Here is a 19,490-nt window from a genome sequence, read left to right as displayed (position 1 = left end):
GATAATAAAATAAAGAGCCCCTCAAAATTGTCCCCGTCCGTCGTGACCCTCTCGGCTTGTTTTATTCGGATTCAAATTTTATTTTCCAAAATTCAATGGGATGAAAACGTCATTTCCCAACTTTTTTTTTTTTCTTGTTTTTCCGCCTTCGCCTTTCACTCCCATTTTCTCGAGCAATCACAGGGAGTCCGCTGAAAATCAACGACCGTAATTCTCGCAGCTTTTACGCCTGACGGTGACATTCTTGTCGCCTTTCGCTCTGAAATTCTCACTCCAGTCCTCCCCCCCAGCCCCCAATACTTCCATTAATTACGATTTCACCCCCGCCGCGCGTCCCCCGCCGTCGCTCTCCTTCCCTCGCGCCGTCGTACATAGCCCCGTGCTCAGCTGTCGGAGAACAGCGACGGGTGGCGCAGCAGGTCGTACGGCGCCCACAGCGAGTCCAGCGGGCACTGCCGCCGCGAGTCCAGCCGCAGCCACGGCTTTCCCTTTCCGCTCCAGTGGAGGAGGCTCACCGGCCCCGGGTGCAGATCCCGGCACTGCCCCCTCACATTGTCCCCTCCCAGCCCGTGCTGGTTCCACCGGTGCTCCACCCCCTCCACCTCGCCCGCGAACACCAGCAGGAACGGCGGCAGCGACCCCAGCTCGTAGATCCTCTCCCTCTTCTGTATCCTCATCCACCCCTCCAGCCTCTCCGTGTACCTGCCCTCTCGCCATCTCCACAGGTCGATCACCATCACGCCCGTGTTGAAGTAGCACGGCCTCCGCCCCCGGAGCGCCGCCGCGTGGGCCGGGCTGGACCAGAACCGCCGGGTGAAGTAGGCGGTGAAGTTGGCGTGGCAGTACTCGGGGGCCCCGAGGACCCGGTCTCGGAGGTCGATGGACCAGAGCTTGGCCACGTCGTCGACGACGATGAGGTCCGAGTCGAAGTAGATGATGCGGCGGACGGAGGTGGGGAGGAGCTCCGCGAGGTACATCCGGGCGTAGTTGAGGGGCTGGTCCAGGGCGCGGCGGACGGAGTAGGTGATCTTGCCGCGGACGAGGTCCGCGTTGAAGTGGTAGAGGCGGAACGTCAGGTAGGGGAAGGTGGAGGCGATGGTGCGGCGGAGGACGGGGCGGAGGCGGGAGGCGGCGACGAAGTGGAAGACGAGGTTCTCGGGGCAGGAGGCGTGCTGAAGGACGGAGAAGACCCCGGCGACGGAGCCCCGGAGGTAGGTGGTGTCGAGGGTCATCGCGATGTGGATGATGTCGGCGTCGGCGTCCCCCTGCTGTGGGCGTGTCGGCCACGTCGTTTTGGGGCACTCTCCGCCGTTACGGAACGCGGGGGCTTCTCGGAACTCCGGGAGGTCGGTGACGACGGCGGAGGAAGCGGCGGAGATGAGGAAGAGAGAGAAAAGGAGGCAATGGTGAGGTGGCGGAGGCATGGTGGTGGGAGGAATCGAGAATGGGTCCGACGGTGTGGTTAGACTGGTGCTTTGACGAGAGAGAGAGAGAAAGAGAGAGAGAGGATAGGGGGTATTATGGGAATTTAGTGAGTGAGGGTGTCCTTTTGTGGTTTTTGCAGGGGGGATAAAAGGGGACGTGCCAGGCTGGAAAAGACAGACGCGTCTTCATGTCTGTACCTGACGATGATGCCTCTCTCTCTCTCTCTCTCTCTCTCCATTCTATTCTTGCTCTTTTCCATAAAGCGGGAGGGTCGTTTTAGTTAAAGTTAAATGAGAAAAAGGGAAAACGCAAAAAAGGCGAAATCTAATCCAACGGTGGTGGTTTCCAGGCTACGGATCACCGGCGGAGCCGTACGCACGTACGTGCCGCACCCATCCGGCTCCCCCTTCGCTACCAGTTTCATTCTTTTTCCCGATCGAAACGGCATTCCGCTTCACGAATTATCAACCATGCTACGCATCATTACACAGTCACAAAGATACGGTAGCATTAACAAAAATGGGAAGTAATTTAAGTAAAACACAAAATAAATAACCACAAAAAAAAAATTAAAAGTTAAAAGTTGGTTCCAAAAAGAGATAATGATATAAATAGTTCTTGAACTTTGATTCAATATGTAATGCGATACATGAACTTTTAATTTAATCATTATGGTCCATGAACTTTAGCTCGACGTGTAATATAGTTCTTGAATTTTTTAAACATGTTCAATTTAGTCTCTAAACTATAGGAAAATGTTCAATATTGTCTTTTCATTAATTCAAATTCAGGGATCACATTAAATATTTTTTTATAGTTTATGGACTAAGTTGAACATGTTTAAAAAGTTTAGAGATCACATTGAATAAATTGAAAATTCAGGAATTACATTTCATATTGGGCTAAAATTCAAAAACTATATTGCATATTGAGTCAAAATTTACAAGCCATTTGGTCAATTTCCCTTCCAAAATTGAGACAGACCCAGATGGAGAGTACTTGCGTTGTGGGTTTTGGAAGTCGATTTATTTATGCACATGAGGCATTACATTTCTTCACTAATTTTTTCGGTCAAAAAAGATTTTTCCAGTACTCAAATTGCACACCTCAAAAGGAAAGATTATCTAGATTCCTTATTTTTTATTTTTTTTTTGTTGGTCGAGAAAGATTATCTAGATTGACCACACGTTCTCTAGGCATTCCGTGGAGTTCACTTTCATCCGTAAAAAGCATGCTGCCACTCTGGCTAGTCCAAATAACAATTAAAGCAAATCCACATTCTCAACGGGGTCCGCCAGCACGCGAAGAACGTAAAGTCAACCCAGTATATGACGTCTTAACAAGCGCTCTCGAAACACTTGATTGCACGATTTAGAAAATATTTTCTTAAAAATGATCGATTTTATCCCTTGAAATAATTAACTAATAATTTTTTTTATTTTTAATAATAATTCATAGCTAAATATTTTCGTAGACGATGAAAATATATCTCATTCGCGATATAATCTATCATTTTTGAAAAATAAAGGGAGGAAATATTTTCGCTTTCTATGCATCAATTGTTACATGACAAGAGTAGGGTGGGGTTGAGATGTCTTGGGTTAATGTCTAATGGATACTATAATATACACACTGACTTATGGTCAATAGATACATTACTTTTCCCAATGGAGATGATCCGCTAAGCATGTGTTTCGTAGCTATAAATGATGATCCGAAGCAGTTAGGTCCCGCATTCCCTCAATCACATGCCTGGATCACAGGGTGAACGGTGGACGTTAATTGTAGCAGATGATTGATGGGTGTTTTGAATTTAATGGCACGAGGGGGGGAGTAAAGCCAAGGATGCTATCGGGTGTGGTACGTTTGATTCGACTTTGGGGGAATTATTTGGAAAAATGCAAAGGCTTCTAGGGTAAATGAAAATCGCTTGTTATCATCTCATGTGATCTATTGGGGGCAGAAATCTCGCATGCATTCAATCAGCGGGGTACATTAGTGGTAGATCGAACTTACGGATGTGTAAATCTCAATTTGGTACGATCATGCACTTTAGGCTGTGTTGGGGCGCAATGATTCAAAGTCGGATAGGATGAAAAATACCTAAAGTAGTATGTTTTTGCACTTGGCTGGCTTTCGAGATTTAAGATCGATTGGGACGACTTTGGACCCTTTTGTGTTGTCCGTTTGTTTAAACTTTTGCGACGAGCGATTCGTTTCATGTGAGTCGAGCTCCCAAAAAGAAACATTCCCAATAATCACAAAAGGCCATGGCCATGTATGTTTACGTCACTTTCTGGTGAAAGTTTGGAACTCCTAGGGTTTCTCGAGCTACTTGAGATCTTTCCGAACATAGGAGGGATCTTCATTATTGTTTCACCTAACTATGGGTCCGTGCTGAATAGGCCTCTCGGAATGAGACTTACATCTTTGGGTGAATGAATGAGTTTGATCAATAATCGAGCCACATACCCCTCATCTCGTGATTGACCCGAGGGTAAGAATATTCCTACGCTTTCGGCTCAAAAGCTGATGATTGCGAGTTAGATTCAGTTCCCAGGAACTCGTGTTTAAGTAGGAGCAATGACGATGAGTAGTAGGGGTGATTGGTTCCCCGTTCTAAAATGTCGAAGTCGAAAAATTGGACCGGACAGTTCTGGAGCCAGTTCCAGAATCGGGCGGTTCTGTTCCAATTTTGTTTTGTCCACGAAAATCACCTTTTTTTTTAAATAAAAATAATATTAGTGTTTGCACCATTTCACTGCAAAAACGTTTGTTGATCAAATGGTTATATTGCTGTTTTTTCATGTCGAAAGCCATGGCTCAGTTCTCCCTATGTTTAAAAGTGTCCTTTTTATAACATGTTTATACACATTCACCACCATTAATGTCATTTTGCCATATTGGGGATATTTTTTTACCACAAATCCTTTTACCAAATGTGGGGCAACTTTACATTGAACATGGATAAAGTTGGAGCACAAACATATTTACTGGAAAGTACAGGAGACGAGGGGTGGTGATATTTTATGGATAAATTGAAAATGAGAGTACAATTATAACTCACTTATGTTTTAATTCCTTCAATGTTGTTCGAGGACACGCTTAGCAATACATGTATTGCTGAATTAGGTTGCAATACCATAAAGAGAACATTAGCCATGTATGACACGTTTTTAAATCGTTGCGCATTACGACATCAACTCCCAGTTCCCGGCTCTCGGGAAGGTTCCGGCCTTGGAACCAGGAACCGATCGGTTCTATGTTCCCGGATAAAACCGGACCCGGTGCCCACTGCTAATGGGTAGTTGTGCTAGTTCTACTCTAAACAGCCTGCTAATTGCAGTCGTGCCGTGAGTGATCAAAAAAGAAAAATAAGCGAGCCATGGCCATGGGATGGATAGTGAAAGACACTAGACAGAAATCATCGAGAGTTGGACGACCTTGATGCTCTTCAAGTGGGCTTGGATCATGAAATAGTATTTTCACTCCTGCTGGGCCAGGGAAAAAAGCGGACTATAGTGGCCCAAAATGGTTTCTTCAACTTCATCGCTTGGCTTGCCTAATCGAGTTTCTATTATTTTCTTAAGGAGAACCGTTTAGATATAGTCAAAATAGGCACAAATATCCTCGAGATTACATAGCATATTCACATTAGTCGAGCTCTTTGAACGACTTGGATTGAGCTCGCGCTCGAGTCCCTTGATAAATTGATTACACTCGAGCCGAGCCGAGTACCGGTATTTCTCGATTTTATGATCGACGTAGCTCGAGCATAATTTTAACACTCGACTGATCTTGAGTCCGAGTCTTTGTGTCGCATATGCAAGTCGAGCTCGAACTTGACAGTATCGACTCGATTACACTCCCATTGTTGTTAGCTTTTTTGATCGAATCACTCTAGTTCCCAATACGATTAATCATAGCCGACGTGTTCATTGAAGCAAGCAAAAGTTTGATGCCAAAAGCCGAATGCAATTTCGGCGTCGAGAGATATCATTGCTCAAAATCTGATTTTGTTTTTCATTTTTGGAGTTAATTTTTCTAATTTTGGAGAGAAGTAAATTTATTTTACATCTTCAAGGGGCTGCAAAACTACTTCTAAAGCAGAAAAAAAAATTACTCCACAAGTAGAAAAGTGAATTTGCGTAACCAAACGAAATTCTGCTCCATAAGTGCTGCCATACATGCCCTAAAATAATTTGCACAAATTTTATATATGGTTGTTAATACCATGTAAAAATCTCAGTTATGCAGTTAATGATTTAAAATTTACATGGATTATCTTATCCAACCGAATATAAGCAAGTTGGTTTTCTTTATTTCGTTAATTATTGACTTTAGAAATATAGTAATATGGACAAAATAGAGGTTTCGATAGGCATTTCCGACTGGAATTTTTTATTAGATGTACACAAAAGTCGGCATTTAATGCGATATGTGAATTTTAAATCGCGTACTGATCGTGTCCTGATGCATAGAATCAGAATCATTCGTTGGAGTTTCACACTCTTTCATCGTCCATGTTGCTTGCGTGTGCCGATCGACTTAGCAGTTCTAGAACCATGTTCTCAAGCGTGAAATGAATAATTGGGTCGGCAAATGATTGGTTTGAATTTGTTTTAGTTGAACACATTTCTTTTTAGTAAAAAAGGTCTAATCGCTCATGTGAAAAACCGACGCCTCCCCCCTTTTTTGTTTGCCCTATCTCTAACTTTTTCCTCTCTAACTTTTGTTCTATCTATTTGTAGAGCGCCAAAGTTAAACTTGCACCTATGATTCTTGCATCCCCAGTAGGGCCGCATGACTATTAGCGATGCCTTCCCCATTTAAAAGGTGGAAGTTTGATATGTGCCGTTGAAATCGAGTACGCAACTATTAGAATCATATTGTCAATTCAGTCTTAAACCTTTTAAATTTGCCGATTCGATCCTAAACATTTTTAACTTTTTTCAATTCAATCCAATTGGTCGAAAGTCACTAACGTGAACGCCAGCCGTCCTATATGGTACCACCGGTGTTGACGAAAAGAATTTTTAATAATATTTTAATAATTTCCGAATAATTTCATTATTTTTTATTTTTTTCCTTTTATTCTTTTTTCTATTTTTCTTTTTACCCTAACTCACCAGGCTTCAACCTCCACTGGCCTTAGGCGAGGGTAGCCCTCGCAAGTGGCAGGGGAGGGCAGCCCTCTCCGGCGATCGGCAGGGGCGGCCGTCACCCACCCAAGTGAGGGCATCCTCACCCGAGGTCGGTGAGGGGGGCGCTCACCTAAGACCAGGTGATGGCGGAGGGAAAAAATAAAGGAAAGAAGGAAAAAAAAGGAAAAGGGAAAAGAAAAATAGAAAAAATAAAAAAAAGGTAAAAATAAATAATAAATGTTCAAAAAAATATTAACATATTATTAGAAATTGTTCATGTTAGGGCCAGTAGTGTCACGTATGACGATCGACATCCATGTCAACGATTTACTGCCCATAGTACCGAATTAACAAAAGGTGAAAATGTTTATGATTAAATCGGCAAAATTTTCAACAAAAAAAAATTGACAAAAGTGCAAAAGGTTTATGACTTTTTTTTGCCAATTTTCCCCCCAAAAAGTCATAATCTTATTGCTTTTTTGCTAAATCGATTATAAACCTTTTAATTGCGCCAATTGATTTTATCAAATTAATTTTGATTGAAAATCACAGACATGAATACCGGTCGTCCTACATGAAATGGTTAGTGTTGACATGAAGAATTTCTACTAATATTTTAATTATTTTTTCCTTTTGTTCCGTCAACATCGGCCATGCCACGTTAAATTGCCGATGTCTATGTCAGCAATTTCCGATCAAAATAGGCTAGATCCGATCAATTGAAAAAAAATATAAAAGGTTTAGGATTCAATTGATAATAATTAAAAGGCTAACCATTGAATTGTCAACAAAAATAGGTATGTATGTGTGTGTATACATATATATTTCTCAAGAATCCGTTCCCCGAGAACATGGGGAGAAGATTAAGTGAAACTAACATTCCAATTTGCACAGAAGGCAGCTGTTTGGTTTGGTACGGAAAAATGACGTGGACTGCCAAACGGCAAGGACAACGAGTGGAAGCAACGTGAAATTTATCCAATAATAGGTCTTCACTTGGACGACAAGGAGTGGAAGGGAATGACCTTTCCTCATCAAAAGTTGAGGGGGATGTGCTGTCGGTGGACGAGGGTTTCCGAGAGAAATTTCGATTTGTCTGTGCCGATCGGTTGGCCAATCGAGGCGATAACTTCTCATGAAGTATGAGCTGTGACCACAGAGAAAACATCCAGGCAGACCTTGGTTACTGTTTGGGATTTATGTGACAAGAAGAGTAGGTCTGTAATTTTGGGCAGATGGTTGAGGAGTCGATCCTTCTGTTACCGAACTTCAGGCGTCGGAAAACCGTCCCTATCACATCCTCCGAGTCTATCAAGACCTGCGCAGACAAAACAACAACATCAAAACTTGTCGCAACTCGCGTTAGCGTGTTTTGATCGTGCTCTTCCACATCGGTCTAAAGTCACGTTGATTTCGATTCCTCGTGTCAAATAATCGAACTACGATAAAAGCTGTCAATTATCATTGACATATGAAGCCAAGTACATGGTCTCCTAGTCCTAGGGGAGACTTTTTTCTCTTTTATTCGTACCTGCTTTATAATTTATATCGTGTTTAGTCAAGTCTAGGCCTTTCGCATGGGCAAGTGCACGTACATGTGCCCTAACATAGAGCACTTTACAAATTATTTGTGAGATTGGAATGGGAAAAATTGTCTAGAAAGTCATAATCTATTGCACTTTTGTCAATTCAATTATAAACCTTTTAATTTTACTGACCGAGTCTTAAATATTTTTGTATTTTGCCAATTGAGTCATCCGATCAATTTTGGCTGAAAATTGCTAATGTGGATACTGGCTGTTCTACGTGGCAAGACCAACGCCGACGTGAAATATTTTTAACAATATTTTAACATTTTTTTGAATTTTTTATTGATTATTTTGGTTTTTATTTTTCCTTTTTATCATTTTCCTTTTTTTTTTGCCCTTTGTCCCTCCACCAGCCTCAAGCGAGGGCTACCCTCGCCGGCCTTGAGCGAGGGATGCGACCGACTGGGCGGGCGAGGGCGACCCTCACCCGATCCGGTGAAGGGTTGCCCCGACGAGGGTCGCCCTCGCTTGGGCGGTCGTGGGCGACCCTCATCTGAGGCCAACCACTTCCATTGGCCATCAACGAGGCTCGGCAAAAGTAGATGGAGAGAAAAAAGAAAAAAAAAATACAAATCGAAAATATAATAAAAAATTGTCCACGTCAATGCCGGTCATACCACGTGAGACGGCTAACGTCCACGTCGGTAATTTTCGAACAAAATTTTCGGACAAAATTAGTCGAATTGACTCAATTAAAAAAACGTGAAAAAGCTCAACACTCAATCGGCAAAATCAAAAGGTTTGTGATTGAATTGGTAAAAATACAATAAATTTAGGATTTTTTTTTTTGGATAATTTTCACGATAGTGAGTTGAAAGTCTCCACGCGCCATACACCAACCGCACTACGTTAGAGATTTAAAAAAAGAAATGCTCGAAACAGACGGTTAAGGGCGCGCATGGCAACACTTCTGCTTCTGAAACACCATCAAAAGCAGAAGTTGATTTTTCTATTTCTATTTCAGAAGTTGATTTTTGATATAAAAAAAAAAGAAGTTTGATAAAATTTCTACTTCTGAAATTTCTACTTTTAATCAAATACCGGCGGTGGCGAGCAGCGGCGGCGGCGAGCGGTGGCCATCGAGCGGCGGAGGCGGCGGGCGAGCGGCCAGCGGCGGTCGGTGACCGGCGGGCGGGCGTTGGTCGACGGAGTAGAAGAAGTGATTTACGAAGCCGAGAAGTAAAATTTTTTTACTTTTCAAAGTTGGCCAAAAATCCAACCAAAAGTAGAAATCTCTTTCAGAAGTAGAAATTCCTACCATAAGTCAATATTTTTACCAAACGGATTTCGGTTTGAGAAGCACTTTTAAAGTGTCTTTACCAAACGGATTTTAGCTTCAGAAGTACTTCCGAAGCAAAAATTTTACTTCTGAAGTGTTATCATGCGCGCCCTAAGGTAGCCGATAAAGTACATCACTTGCTCATCTTTCTTACTTAAAGCGCATAGACAAGTAACTTTCTGGACGATCTGGACTCGAGGAGGAAAGAGCCACTTGGAGTGCGATGAGAGATCCACAAAGGCTTCGCACTATCCAGCGACCATTCTGCGATTGATCAGAAAAACCATCTGACCGCATGAGCACATTATCAGAACGCAGGAGTCGTCCCTGGGGAAGGGAAGCCCGATGTTTGGGAGTGATGATGAGTTAGGTGGAATGCGTCTAGGGCGAACCCACCAACTAGACTCGAAACCAGGAGGTCAAGATGAAGACTCTCGTTATTCTTGTATTTTCTGCAGCAAAAGGCCTAAAGTTGTATCCTTACCAAAAAAAAAGGCCTAAAGTTGTAGTGTATTCATGGAGCTTACCTAACGCTGGGACCGTAAGAAAGGTGGGGAAGCAACCTGCAAGATCGAAAGGTCCTAATTTGCCCTAAAATAGTTCCATATCCTCATGTCCACGCAAGATCTAATTAAAACTATAGCAACCAATTGGTTGTATCGCATATAAGATGATGAACGAGAAATATTTTCATTACAAAATATTTGTTTTTTCGCAAAATAAATGGAGTTATCTGAACCCTCGTTTCACCGAAAATTTCATGATAAAGGAAAATATTTTCTATGAAAATCATGTTGAAAAAAAATTGGTCGTTTTTTTTTTTTGGTTGGTGATTTGAGAGAAAGTAATTTCCTTTTTGCTGGAAGAGATTAATCGTTTTCTCCCAATCTAAACTTATTGGTTAGGTTTGACACAAAAAAAGCTTATTGGTTAGGTTAATTACCAAAAAATTCTTAAATCTACTACAATTGTGTCAATTCAGTCATAAATGTTTTTTTTTTTGCCAATTCAATCCTAAACTTTTTGCATTTGTGCCAATTTAGCTCTTTACGGTCAATTTTGACCGAAAATCGCTGACTTGGAGCGGCCCACACTGTCATGGCGTGACCGGCACCGATGTAGGATAATTTTTTTAACTATACAAAAATATTTTTACGAAATTAGCTTTTTTTTTTTTTGTTCTTTCTTTTTTTTTTCCTTTCTTATTTCTCTAGACGATCGCCGAGGTCCAACGGTCAACTAGAGGCCCTCGCCGGCCTCTGGCAAATTTCATCCCCACCGTTCACCGGCGAGGGCGGGCATCACCTGTCTGCGGTGAGGCACAACCTCACCGAGGTTGGGCAAGTCTCACCCTCACGAGCAGTCGATGGGAGCGAGCTTCGCCAGTGGTTGGCAAGGGCTCTGGCCGGTGATCGAGGTCCAGCAACTGGTTGGAGAAAGAAGAAAGGGAATGAAAAAAAGAAAGAGAAATAAAAAAAAGGAAAGAGAAGAAAAAATAGAAAAATGGAAAAATATTAAAATACTATTAATTATCCACGTTAGAGCCGGTTGTGCCATTTTTCAGCCGTAATTAGCTGGATAGACTGAATTGGCACAAATGTAAAAAGGTTTAGGACTGAATCGGCAAAAAAAAAAAAGGTTTACGATTGAATTGACACGATTGCAGTAGGTTTATGACTTTTTGGTAATTCTCCCATGTTGTTTTAAGTCCATGGAACATGTTTTTTGTAGATCAATTTGTTTTCCGTCGTCCAAATACTAGAGATTCGAAAAATAATAACCCGAAGACACGTTTTCCTTCAAACAAACATTTGCTTCCTAGAAAATGAACGATTTGAAAAATATTTTCCTATCAATGATCGCTTGTATTGCTCACAAAAATAAATCAACAAAAAAATATTTATTTATTTTCGTAAGCAATATACGCGACCATTTTTAAGAGACCATTTTTCAAATCATTCTTCCTCATCCGAAAAACAAAGGGTAACCAATATAATAATCAATCATGCTCACCTCTATACCTAACTCTGCCATGTCAATCAGTCTCCAGACGATAACAATCTGACCCCAGTTCACATGATCCCACGATCTACGCAGATGTTAGAGCCCCGGTGAAATGGGGTGAGATTATGAAGAACGCCTTTGTCGGATGGCCTCTTAAATCCGAGAGCCGTCGGTACACCACGACAGAAACTCGAAGGACAAAATTATTATGCTAGAGATGGTCGAGCACATGGTTGTTTGATGTGTCGTCCGGCGTTGTAAATTACGGAACCTCAAAAGGACGACCCCACATTATCACTGCCGTTAAATACGGGCGAGGAAGTTGTACAGGACAAGCTCTAGGGCTACAGTGACGAGGGGGCCATGTCATGTGGACATGGACATCGGATGTCTCCTGCATCCAGCCGTTTCTGATCTTTGGATCGTCCTGCAGAGAAGTCCTTCAAGTTGCTCTGCGACTGGCAGAGCTTTCTAGACCGGGTGGGGGACCGAAAGAAAGGGGGAAAAGAATCAAATCCTTCCCGATCCGGAGGTTCTAACTATTGCAGGGAGGCAGCTTTCGAAACGTACTTGTGGTTGTGGAAGCGGCTGCACTTGCGAAAAGTTGGTCAAATGCCTTACGAAAGTTACAAACGCCCATTTCAACAGCTATAACCGTTAGCTAGAAAACTTGCTCCAAACTAGCTCCGCACGTCGCTGAGAAGGGTCTACTTATCAAATATTAGACAAAGAGCCCGCTTGGGAAAAACGTATAATAAATAAAAAGTCATAAACCAATTACATTAGTACCAATTCAGTCTCAAATGTTATAATTGAACTAATTTAGTCCTAAATCTTTTTTCCTTAATACCAATTGAGTTTATCCAGCAAATTTTAGCAGAAAATCGTTAACGTGAACACCAACCATGTCACGTTGGACGGCCGGCATTGACGTGGGCATTTCTATGGATATTCTTTTTTTTTTTTGGTTTTTTTTTTTCTTTCTTCCTTTCTTTTTTGTTCTTTTTTTTATTTTTCTAAGGGCCTACAAGGGCCGCTGGTTGACCCTCGCCGGCTCTGGGCTAGGGCCGCAACACCCTTGCTACCCACTAGAGTTCGAGCTCGCGTGGCCCCTCACCCAGACTCGATGAGGCCTGCAACACCCTCGCTCCATCTTAGCAAGACCGCAATGCCCAAATTGAGATGCCTTGCCCAGATTAGGTGAGGGCTGCAAGCTTTGCCTAGACCTGGCCCTCAATCATAAGGAAAAAAAAAAAAAAAGAACATAAAAGAAATGGAAAAAAAAGGAAAAAAAATACCATAAAAATATTTAAGATGAAAAATGTCAACGTCGACAATAGCCATGTCATGTCGAATGACCGGCGTCTATGCCAGCGATTTCGAGCCAAAATTGGGCTGATGAACTCAATTGATACCAATGCAAAAAAGGTTTAGGACCGAATTGGTACCAATGCGATAGGTTTAAATTTTTTTTGGTACTTTTCCCGCCTGCTTGAGATCCATAGTTGATTTGAACTGCTATTTTTGAGTGGTTTAGACTCATTGGACGAGTTCGAATCCTCACACACCCAAATTCAAATAATCGCCACATTTTGATGTCCATTCATTTGTGGGAGTAAAATGTTTAGATCAATTTGATGGCTTAGGTTAAAGTCACGACGCACAATATAAAAATATTTTCTAATAAAACTTGTAATTCGAATCTAGTGTCGAGATAATGATCAAATAATTATAATGCTCAAAATAAATATTACGATTGACATGTCTTATAGATACAAACTAAAAGGACCAAATGTTAAAACAAATCAAAACTATGTTAGGACATTTTTTCATCCGGCGCAATTCTTGGGTATTCCAGAAAGTTTCGACGCGACCATCTGATCTAGCTAACACACTTCCTCGACCTACCCAAGACTAGAGCGACAACAACTTTGTTGTCGCTTGCTCGATTCGGCAATTCTCGTATAGTTCTGCATAGTCATTGCCCTTATCTGCTAACTTTAATTTCCTACCGCTTCTGACTAGGACTGCTCGGCGGAAACCAACGTGATATAAAGTCGACACAGGTACTCTCTGCCATGTCTTCTTTTTCGAAAGGATCCGACACTCATGGTGAGGAAATTCCGTATAAATTCCATTTGAAACTTGAAATCTGAAACCTACTCATTATAACATATTCCACTTTTTTTTTAGCCTGGAACCTATCATTTCACGGGTTTCAAGGTCGATTCTAAGGTCTATCTGAGTTCCATCTTTAATATTAACTGAACGATTGCAGTGAATCGTCACCTTTAATAACCATCACTTACCGTTATAATCCATCAATCAAAACTCATATTTAGACACATGAATAAATATGAAATATTAACAAAATAAAAGTCTCCGTTATAAATATTATAAAAAAAAATGAAAGTTCGGACTAGTGGTTCCACATTACACACTCATCATCGGATGCCATGGAATACCATAGGATCGCGCGAAGACATATAAAAAAAATTACTAAAACTTATTACAGGTTCCTCCTACCTAGTACTTGGAACCTACCAGTCGGAGCAGGCTCTCCAAATTTTGGAATTCGTAACTTACCCCGCATATCTTGAAACTTGAAATCGATTATTCTACCTTGAAATCATGCTCACCCCTAATGAGCAAGTGGGAAGGCAATAACTAGCATCCGGTCCAATGTGGTGCCTTTGTGGTCCTTCCAAGATCGTTCCTCTCGCGAAATCTTAGTGGATCATAGCGAGGCATTTGTTTTGTAGCTTCGACGAGAAAAGATGATGTAAATTTCTTGGGATGCTGAAGTATTTTGGGAGTTAGTAACATGTTTCCACACGTTTAGTATGTTCAGCAAATTAATAGAAACTCACTCGTCACGGGAATCGCTTTTCTTCTTTTCGGATGTTCGCGGGGAACACGACACTTTGCGTTTGGCACTGTGACGAATGTGTCTCGACACGACGACTTGCCAACCCATGAACACAGCCTCGGGTCGTCAATATTTTGATTGTGCGCCAGCTTGGTTGCACAAACAAGCATGGCAGACACTGATGTGACGACATTGAATCGGGGGAGGGAGGGGGCATCATTACCCGTTTTAAGGTGGTCTCTCCTCCTTTTGCTTGAAATTGAGGGCATCATGCGCAGGCAGGAGGACACGAGACGGTGACTAATCCTTAGGTTTTTACAGCTTCACCTATCGGTCAAGGCACTAAACAGAGAACTTAACTATGGGTCAGCTAGCGTAAGCAAAATAAAACCCTTATGTCAATGGGGAAAATTTTTATTAGGTTTCAACTTAGCATCTTCGCCCCTCAAAAAAAAAAAAAAAAATTGGCAAGAACCTTCGGGCAATTGTCTCTTATCTTATCTGCGCATATCATCATTAGCCCGTTCGACGGTACTTGTGGGTTGATGCGTAAAAAAACAATAATAATATAATGACAGAATCATTCTAATACTCAAAAAGGTATTTTTGTCACATCATCAACTAGTAAATCGATTTTACAAAGGGGGTGGCTTATATCCTGGGCATTATTCGAGGATAGAATCTGAAGCAACAAGTTGGCCTGTTTTTCTTTGTTGAAAGGTAGCTGAAACACGACCATATGTGTGAACAAAGATGAGCTAACGCGTCAATGTCCCTAGCCATCCTCACTATATTAACACCATTCCCTTCCCCTGAGCTTTGCGAACCTCGCCCTCTCCTTAAATACATCCTGTTCTCTCGGACCCTACATCGCCAATTGGACCAAACGCCCCGTGCTCTTGTAACCCCCACCCTCAGTCTACTCATACTCCGCAAGGAACCAAACCCAAAGCCCCCAGCTTTCAAGCATGACGGCACCGACATCGCCCTCGGGCCGGGTCCTCATCATCGGCGCAACCGGTTTCATCGGCCGGTTCATCACGGAGGCGAGCATCGAAGCGGGCCGGCCGACCTACATCCTCGTTAGGCCTGGCTCGAGCAGCCCCTCCAAGGCGAACGCCATCGAAATTCTGCAAAAGAAAGGCGCGATCGTCGTGCATGTAAGATTTTTGGCATCTCGGTCGAACGGCGCTTGAAGAACAATCTAATGTTGCCCTTCTGTCCTTGTTGAGAATTTTGTAGGGGTTGATAGACGACAAGAGTCTGATGGAGGCAATACTCGAGGAGCATGAGATAGAGATTGTGATCTCGGCTGTTGGGGGCGAGCAAATTTTGGATCAACTCAGTTTGGTGGAGGCCATTAAAGCTGTTCGTACCGTCAAGGTATGGTCAAAAAGATCCTTTGTTCAGTACCAAAATTAGCATTATGCACAAACTGTACACTAAAGTACCTTTAAATACGTCAATGTCATCGGAAATATGATCTTTTCCCTCATATAGCTATATATATAATCGATGCGCATATAACATTACCTGTTTAGCAGAGCAACACGTCGCATCGTGGACCCTAAGTAAGTAAGTAAGTTTTGCGATTGTTAATGCAACGAAATCTTTGTATTTATGTGCATAATTGGCATCTTAAATATTAAATGGTCCGTTTTTAACATTTTCAATAGAATCGAGATATTGGATACCATTTATGACGTAAAACTCGGGAAGGGTCGTCATTAAGGTTTTCTGCGCTGCGATTTTCAGAGGTTCTTGCCGTCGGAGTTTGGGCACGACGTGGACCGGGCTGACCCGGTGGAGCCAGGTCTCGCCATGTACAGGGAGAAGCGCAAGATCAGACGGTTGATAGAAGATCACCAGTTGCCGTACACCTACATCTGCTGCAACTCCATCGCCTCTTGGCCCTACTACGATAACAGGCACCCTTCCGAAGTACTTCCTCCGTTGGATCACTTCCAAATCTACGGTGATGGGACCGTCAAAGGTACGCACCAGATCAATGTAGGGACATACTCTCTCACGAAAACATAGCAGTAGGCAAGTCGTTTACAGGGATGGGCGGCCAGGCGGCACCGCGCCGCGGCCCCCCCCCGGCATTTGCCGAGTGACTCCGGGCAGCCAGGCGGCGCCACCCCCTCTCCCTAGGTGACTCGGGGCCATGTCGGGGGGACGGGGCTAGCTCGCGTGGAGCGACGGGGCCTTGTCCCACTGTGAGTGAAACCACACTATTTTCTTCCAAATTATAGAACTATTCTCATTTCAACATTATCTAAAGCAACGGGGTTACAAAATTTTACAAAGTGTACGTAACAATTCATAAGATTTATCACCAACAACCACCCCAAAAATGTAATAAGAGAGGGACTATTCCGACATTATAATTAATTCATAGTGCAAGTATCTGATTCTAACACATCTACTAAAGTGGATAAATGTCCGCATCTTCAGTGGCTCTAACAATTTATACGTATACAAACGATTTGGATTAAGCATCTGCGGAAATAAATGGGGCGGTGGGGTGGGGCCAATGTGCCAATGGGCCCGATCTAGAGTCGTTGAAAGAGGACATGCTTTTTCTATAATGGATAATGACAATGCACGAAATGTCGAGAGGAAAGGGACTTCGATGGCGGCTCTTTTTCCTCCGAGCAATTATTAAGTACATCGAATATGTCGTTCCATTAAACGACAATGGTAAAAAGTTCATGTGAAATTATTAACCGCTACTACATTAGGAAGTTATTAACCAGTGTCTCAAAGACACTTTACTTGAAACAATTCAATTCCTACGGAGTTAATTTCATCAAACGTAAAGTTTCTTTCGTCGGCTTATTAACAAATGCCTCTAAAGATAGTCATTAACAAGACCCGGGGTGTTAAATTACTAAGCTCGCATTAATCAACAGCATCTTGGTAATTTTTTTTTCCCCCCCTTCCCAATGTCCACGAGTCCTCGTGGTTTACGAGAAGGAATACATGTGGCGTTGTCTTGTTGGCTTGTCGGGAAACGAGCTGAAAAGGAGCAGAATGGTTTTGCGGAGTCGGTGTTGGTCAGTGCATTCGCTCTTCTCAACGAAGATTCTGACACATGAACCCTCCGAAAGCTAGCCAATCCAGACGTGCCAAATTTTGGCCAAACTATAGTTCGTATAGGCCTGTCGCCCTCCCCCACGTGTACGAGAGAGTAGCGACGTACGAGCTCGACAGACATCCAGAACGCCATGTTTTTAAAGCACTGGGTTTTTTTTTACTTGAAGCTAGACGTGCGGTAGCTTCCAAGCAAAGGGATCTACGGAACCGTTTGTCTGTTTACAAAGGAGGGCCTGGGTCAACGCAGGAGGAAGTGGGAAGAACGGGAGACCGTGTTACCTTTAGGGCTCCAGGGCTTCCGACCGTCTGGTTTAAGGATGCCGGATGTTCCGGAACTTAGCTCCGGCGACTAGGTTTCCCAGATGCAGCGGGTCGCCGGAAAATCGTTTCGCGAGCGCTCTCAGGAATCTTTGCGGCAACCCTTTTCTTTGGATTTTAATTTGTTTTAGAGTCGTGACGCGCCGGTTCTCGGTTAATGTAATTCCGAAGGGTGAGAAGAGGAAAGCTAATCGATCTTTCTTCAACTGCAGTTACCAACTTGCCACAGCGCCGATGTAAATAGTATTTTATTTGCTTTCCAATTGCCCGCAGCTTAAGATAGTCACCTGGCCAATTGACCCGATCACCGGATGAGACCTAGAAAGATGTTGTATCATCTTAGTCTCGAAAAGCCCTTAATCATCACCACCGTGACCTAACTAATGAACAAAAACCAAACAGTAGGTGGTTCACAGGTCAAATTTCTTGCGCGCAATCAACTGAACTAAGAAGGGTGCTGTTTATTTATGATGTTTTGGATACTTTTTGCAGCTTATTTTGTTGCTGGGACCGACATCGGGAAGTTCACCATGAAGACGGTGGACGACGATAGGGCGCTGAACAAGTTGGTGCATTTCCGGCCGCCTTGCAACAACTGCAACATGAACGAGCTAGCGACCTTGTGGGAGATGAAGATCGGACGCACCCTCCCTCGTGTCACCGTCACCGAAGAGGACCTCTTGTCTGTCGCCGCGGGTACAAACTTACTCCGAGTTAAATATGCGCTTAAACGTGCTATTACGGCATTTCAATTCCTTAAGTGAAATGTTGATAACAAAAAGGACCTTAGTAGCTTGCTTTGATGCAGAGAATCGCATACCGCAGAGCATCGTCGCCTCGTTCACTCATGACATTTTCATTAAAGGCTGTCAAGTTAACTTTTCGATCGATGGCCACAACAATGTCGATGTGAGCAGTCTCTATCCGGAAGAACCCTTCCGCACACTCGATGAGTGCTTCAGTGAATTCGCCGCCAAAATGGGGAAGAAAGTCCATCCCAAAGGAGAAGTCGCCGCACAGAATCCCGTGATGGAGGCCATTGCAATCGCAGCGATGTGTTCATAATTGTGTTCTCGCATCGCAAGGTCTCGCCCTCTAGGATCCCCGATTTAGACGGCACAGAAAGTGCAATTGATCTCATATAGTGTCCCGGAAAGAACGTGCTCAATAAATATTGTCTGCTGCTTTAAATGGTTCATGTGATTGGAATGCTATGTTCTGAATAAGGAGCACAGCCCCTTAGCAATGGAGTCAATTTTAAAATCTTGTCAATTTGGATCTTACTTCTTTATCTTCTGTTAAAGTCTCCTCTCCAATTATCCGCTAAAGGGAAATGAGAACTCTGGCAAGCAGCACTAACATGCAATCACATTCTTAAATGCCTAATTCCTAAAAAAATAAAAATTAAAAAGAAAACAGAAAAAACCAATTTCAGGTCAAATCTCAATTTTGCCTCGAAATGTTTTTTTTTTTTCATAAAACACTCCTAACTTTAGATCCAGTCTCCCAATTCTGCTTGGAACTTTTTTTTTTAATTTAAAGAAAAACTCAAACTTTAAGTATAGTCCTAAATTTGTCCCGAACTTTGTTTTTTGTATAAAAAGAATCACCAACTCTAACTTTAGTCTCAAATCTGCTATGAACTTTTTTATCTAAAAAAATTCATAAACTTTTAATCTAGTCTCAAATCTACCCTCATTAACCATCTGTCCAAAAATGACAGGTCCTTATTGGCAGAAGAACACCTAGAGTGTCAATATTTG

At 42.7% G+C, this 19,490-nt stretch overlaps 2 protein-coding genes across 4 annotated transcripts; one reads left to right on the top strand and one right to left on the bottom strand.

Annotated features, from left to right (window-relative positions):
- Positions 1-360: 360 nt before the first annotated feature.
- Positions 361-1,650, bottom strand: LOC115755545 (probable galacturonosyltransferase-like 3). Of its 2 annotated transcripts, XM_048281433.1 has the most exons (2): positions 1,029-1,650; positions 361-890 (listed from the first exon to the last, which is right to left on the bottom strand). In XM_048281433.1, the coding sequence occupies exons 1-2, from the start codon at positions 1,422-1,424 to the stop codon at positions 384-386; spliced, it is 903 nt and encodes a 300-aa protein (XP_048137390.1). In that variant the 5' UTR covers positions 1,425-1,650; the 3' UTR covers positions 361-383. The 2 variants fall into 2 exon arrangements, with proteins under 2 accessions (XP_048137390.1, XP_030550850.2); XM_030694990.2 differs by having other exon boundaries at positions 361-1,648.
- Positions 1,651-15,123: 13,473 nt separating this feature from the next.
- LOC115755536 (leucoanthocyanidin reductase-like) lies at positions 15,124-19,010 on the top strand. Of its 2 annotated transcripts, XR_007198893.1 has the most exons (6): positions 15,124-15,470; positions 15,553-15,693; positions 16,066-16,303; positions 18,220-18,423; positions 18,536-18,887; positions 18,928-19,010. XR_007198893.1 is itself a non-coding variant. In XM_030694980.2 (5 exons), exons 1-5 carry the CDS (start codon positions 15,279-15,281, stop codon positions 18,790-18,792), a joined length of 1,032 nt encoding a protein of 343 aa, XP_030550840.1. In that variant the 5' UTR covers positions 15,124-15,278; the 3' UTR covers positions 18,793-19,010. The 2 variants fall into 2 exon arrangements, 1 of the variants encoding a protein (XP_030550840.1); XM_030694980.2 differs by having other exon boundaries at positions 18,536-19,010.
- Positions 19,011-19,490: the final 480 nt, after the last annotated feature.

This window comes from Rhodamnia argentea, chromosome 6, assembly GCF_020921035.1.
Source record: "Rhodamnia argentea isolate NSW1041297 chromosome 6, ASM2092103v1, whole genome shotgun sequence".
NCBI classification, from domain to species: Eukaryota; Viridiplantae; Streptophyta; class Magnoliopsida; order Myrtales; family Myrtaceae; genus Rhodamnia; species Rhodamnia argentea.
The sequence above is the reverse complement of the archived record's forward strand: the minus strand, read 5'-3'. Positions and strand labels throughout refer to the sequence as shown.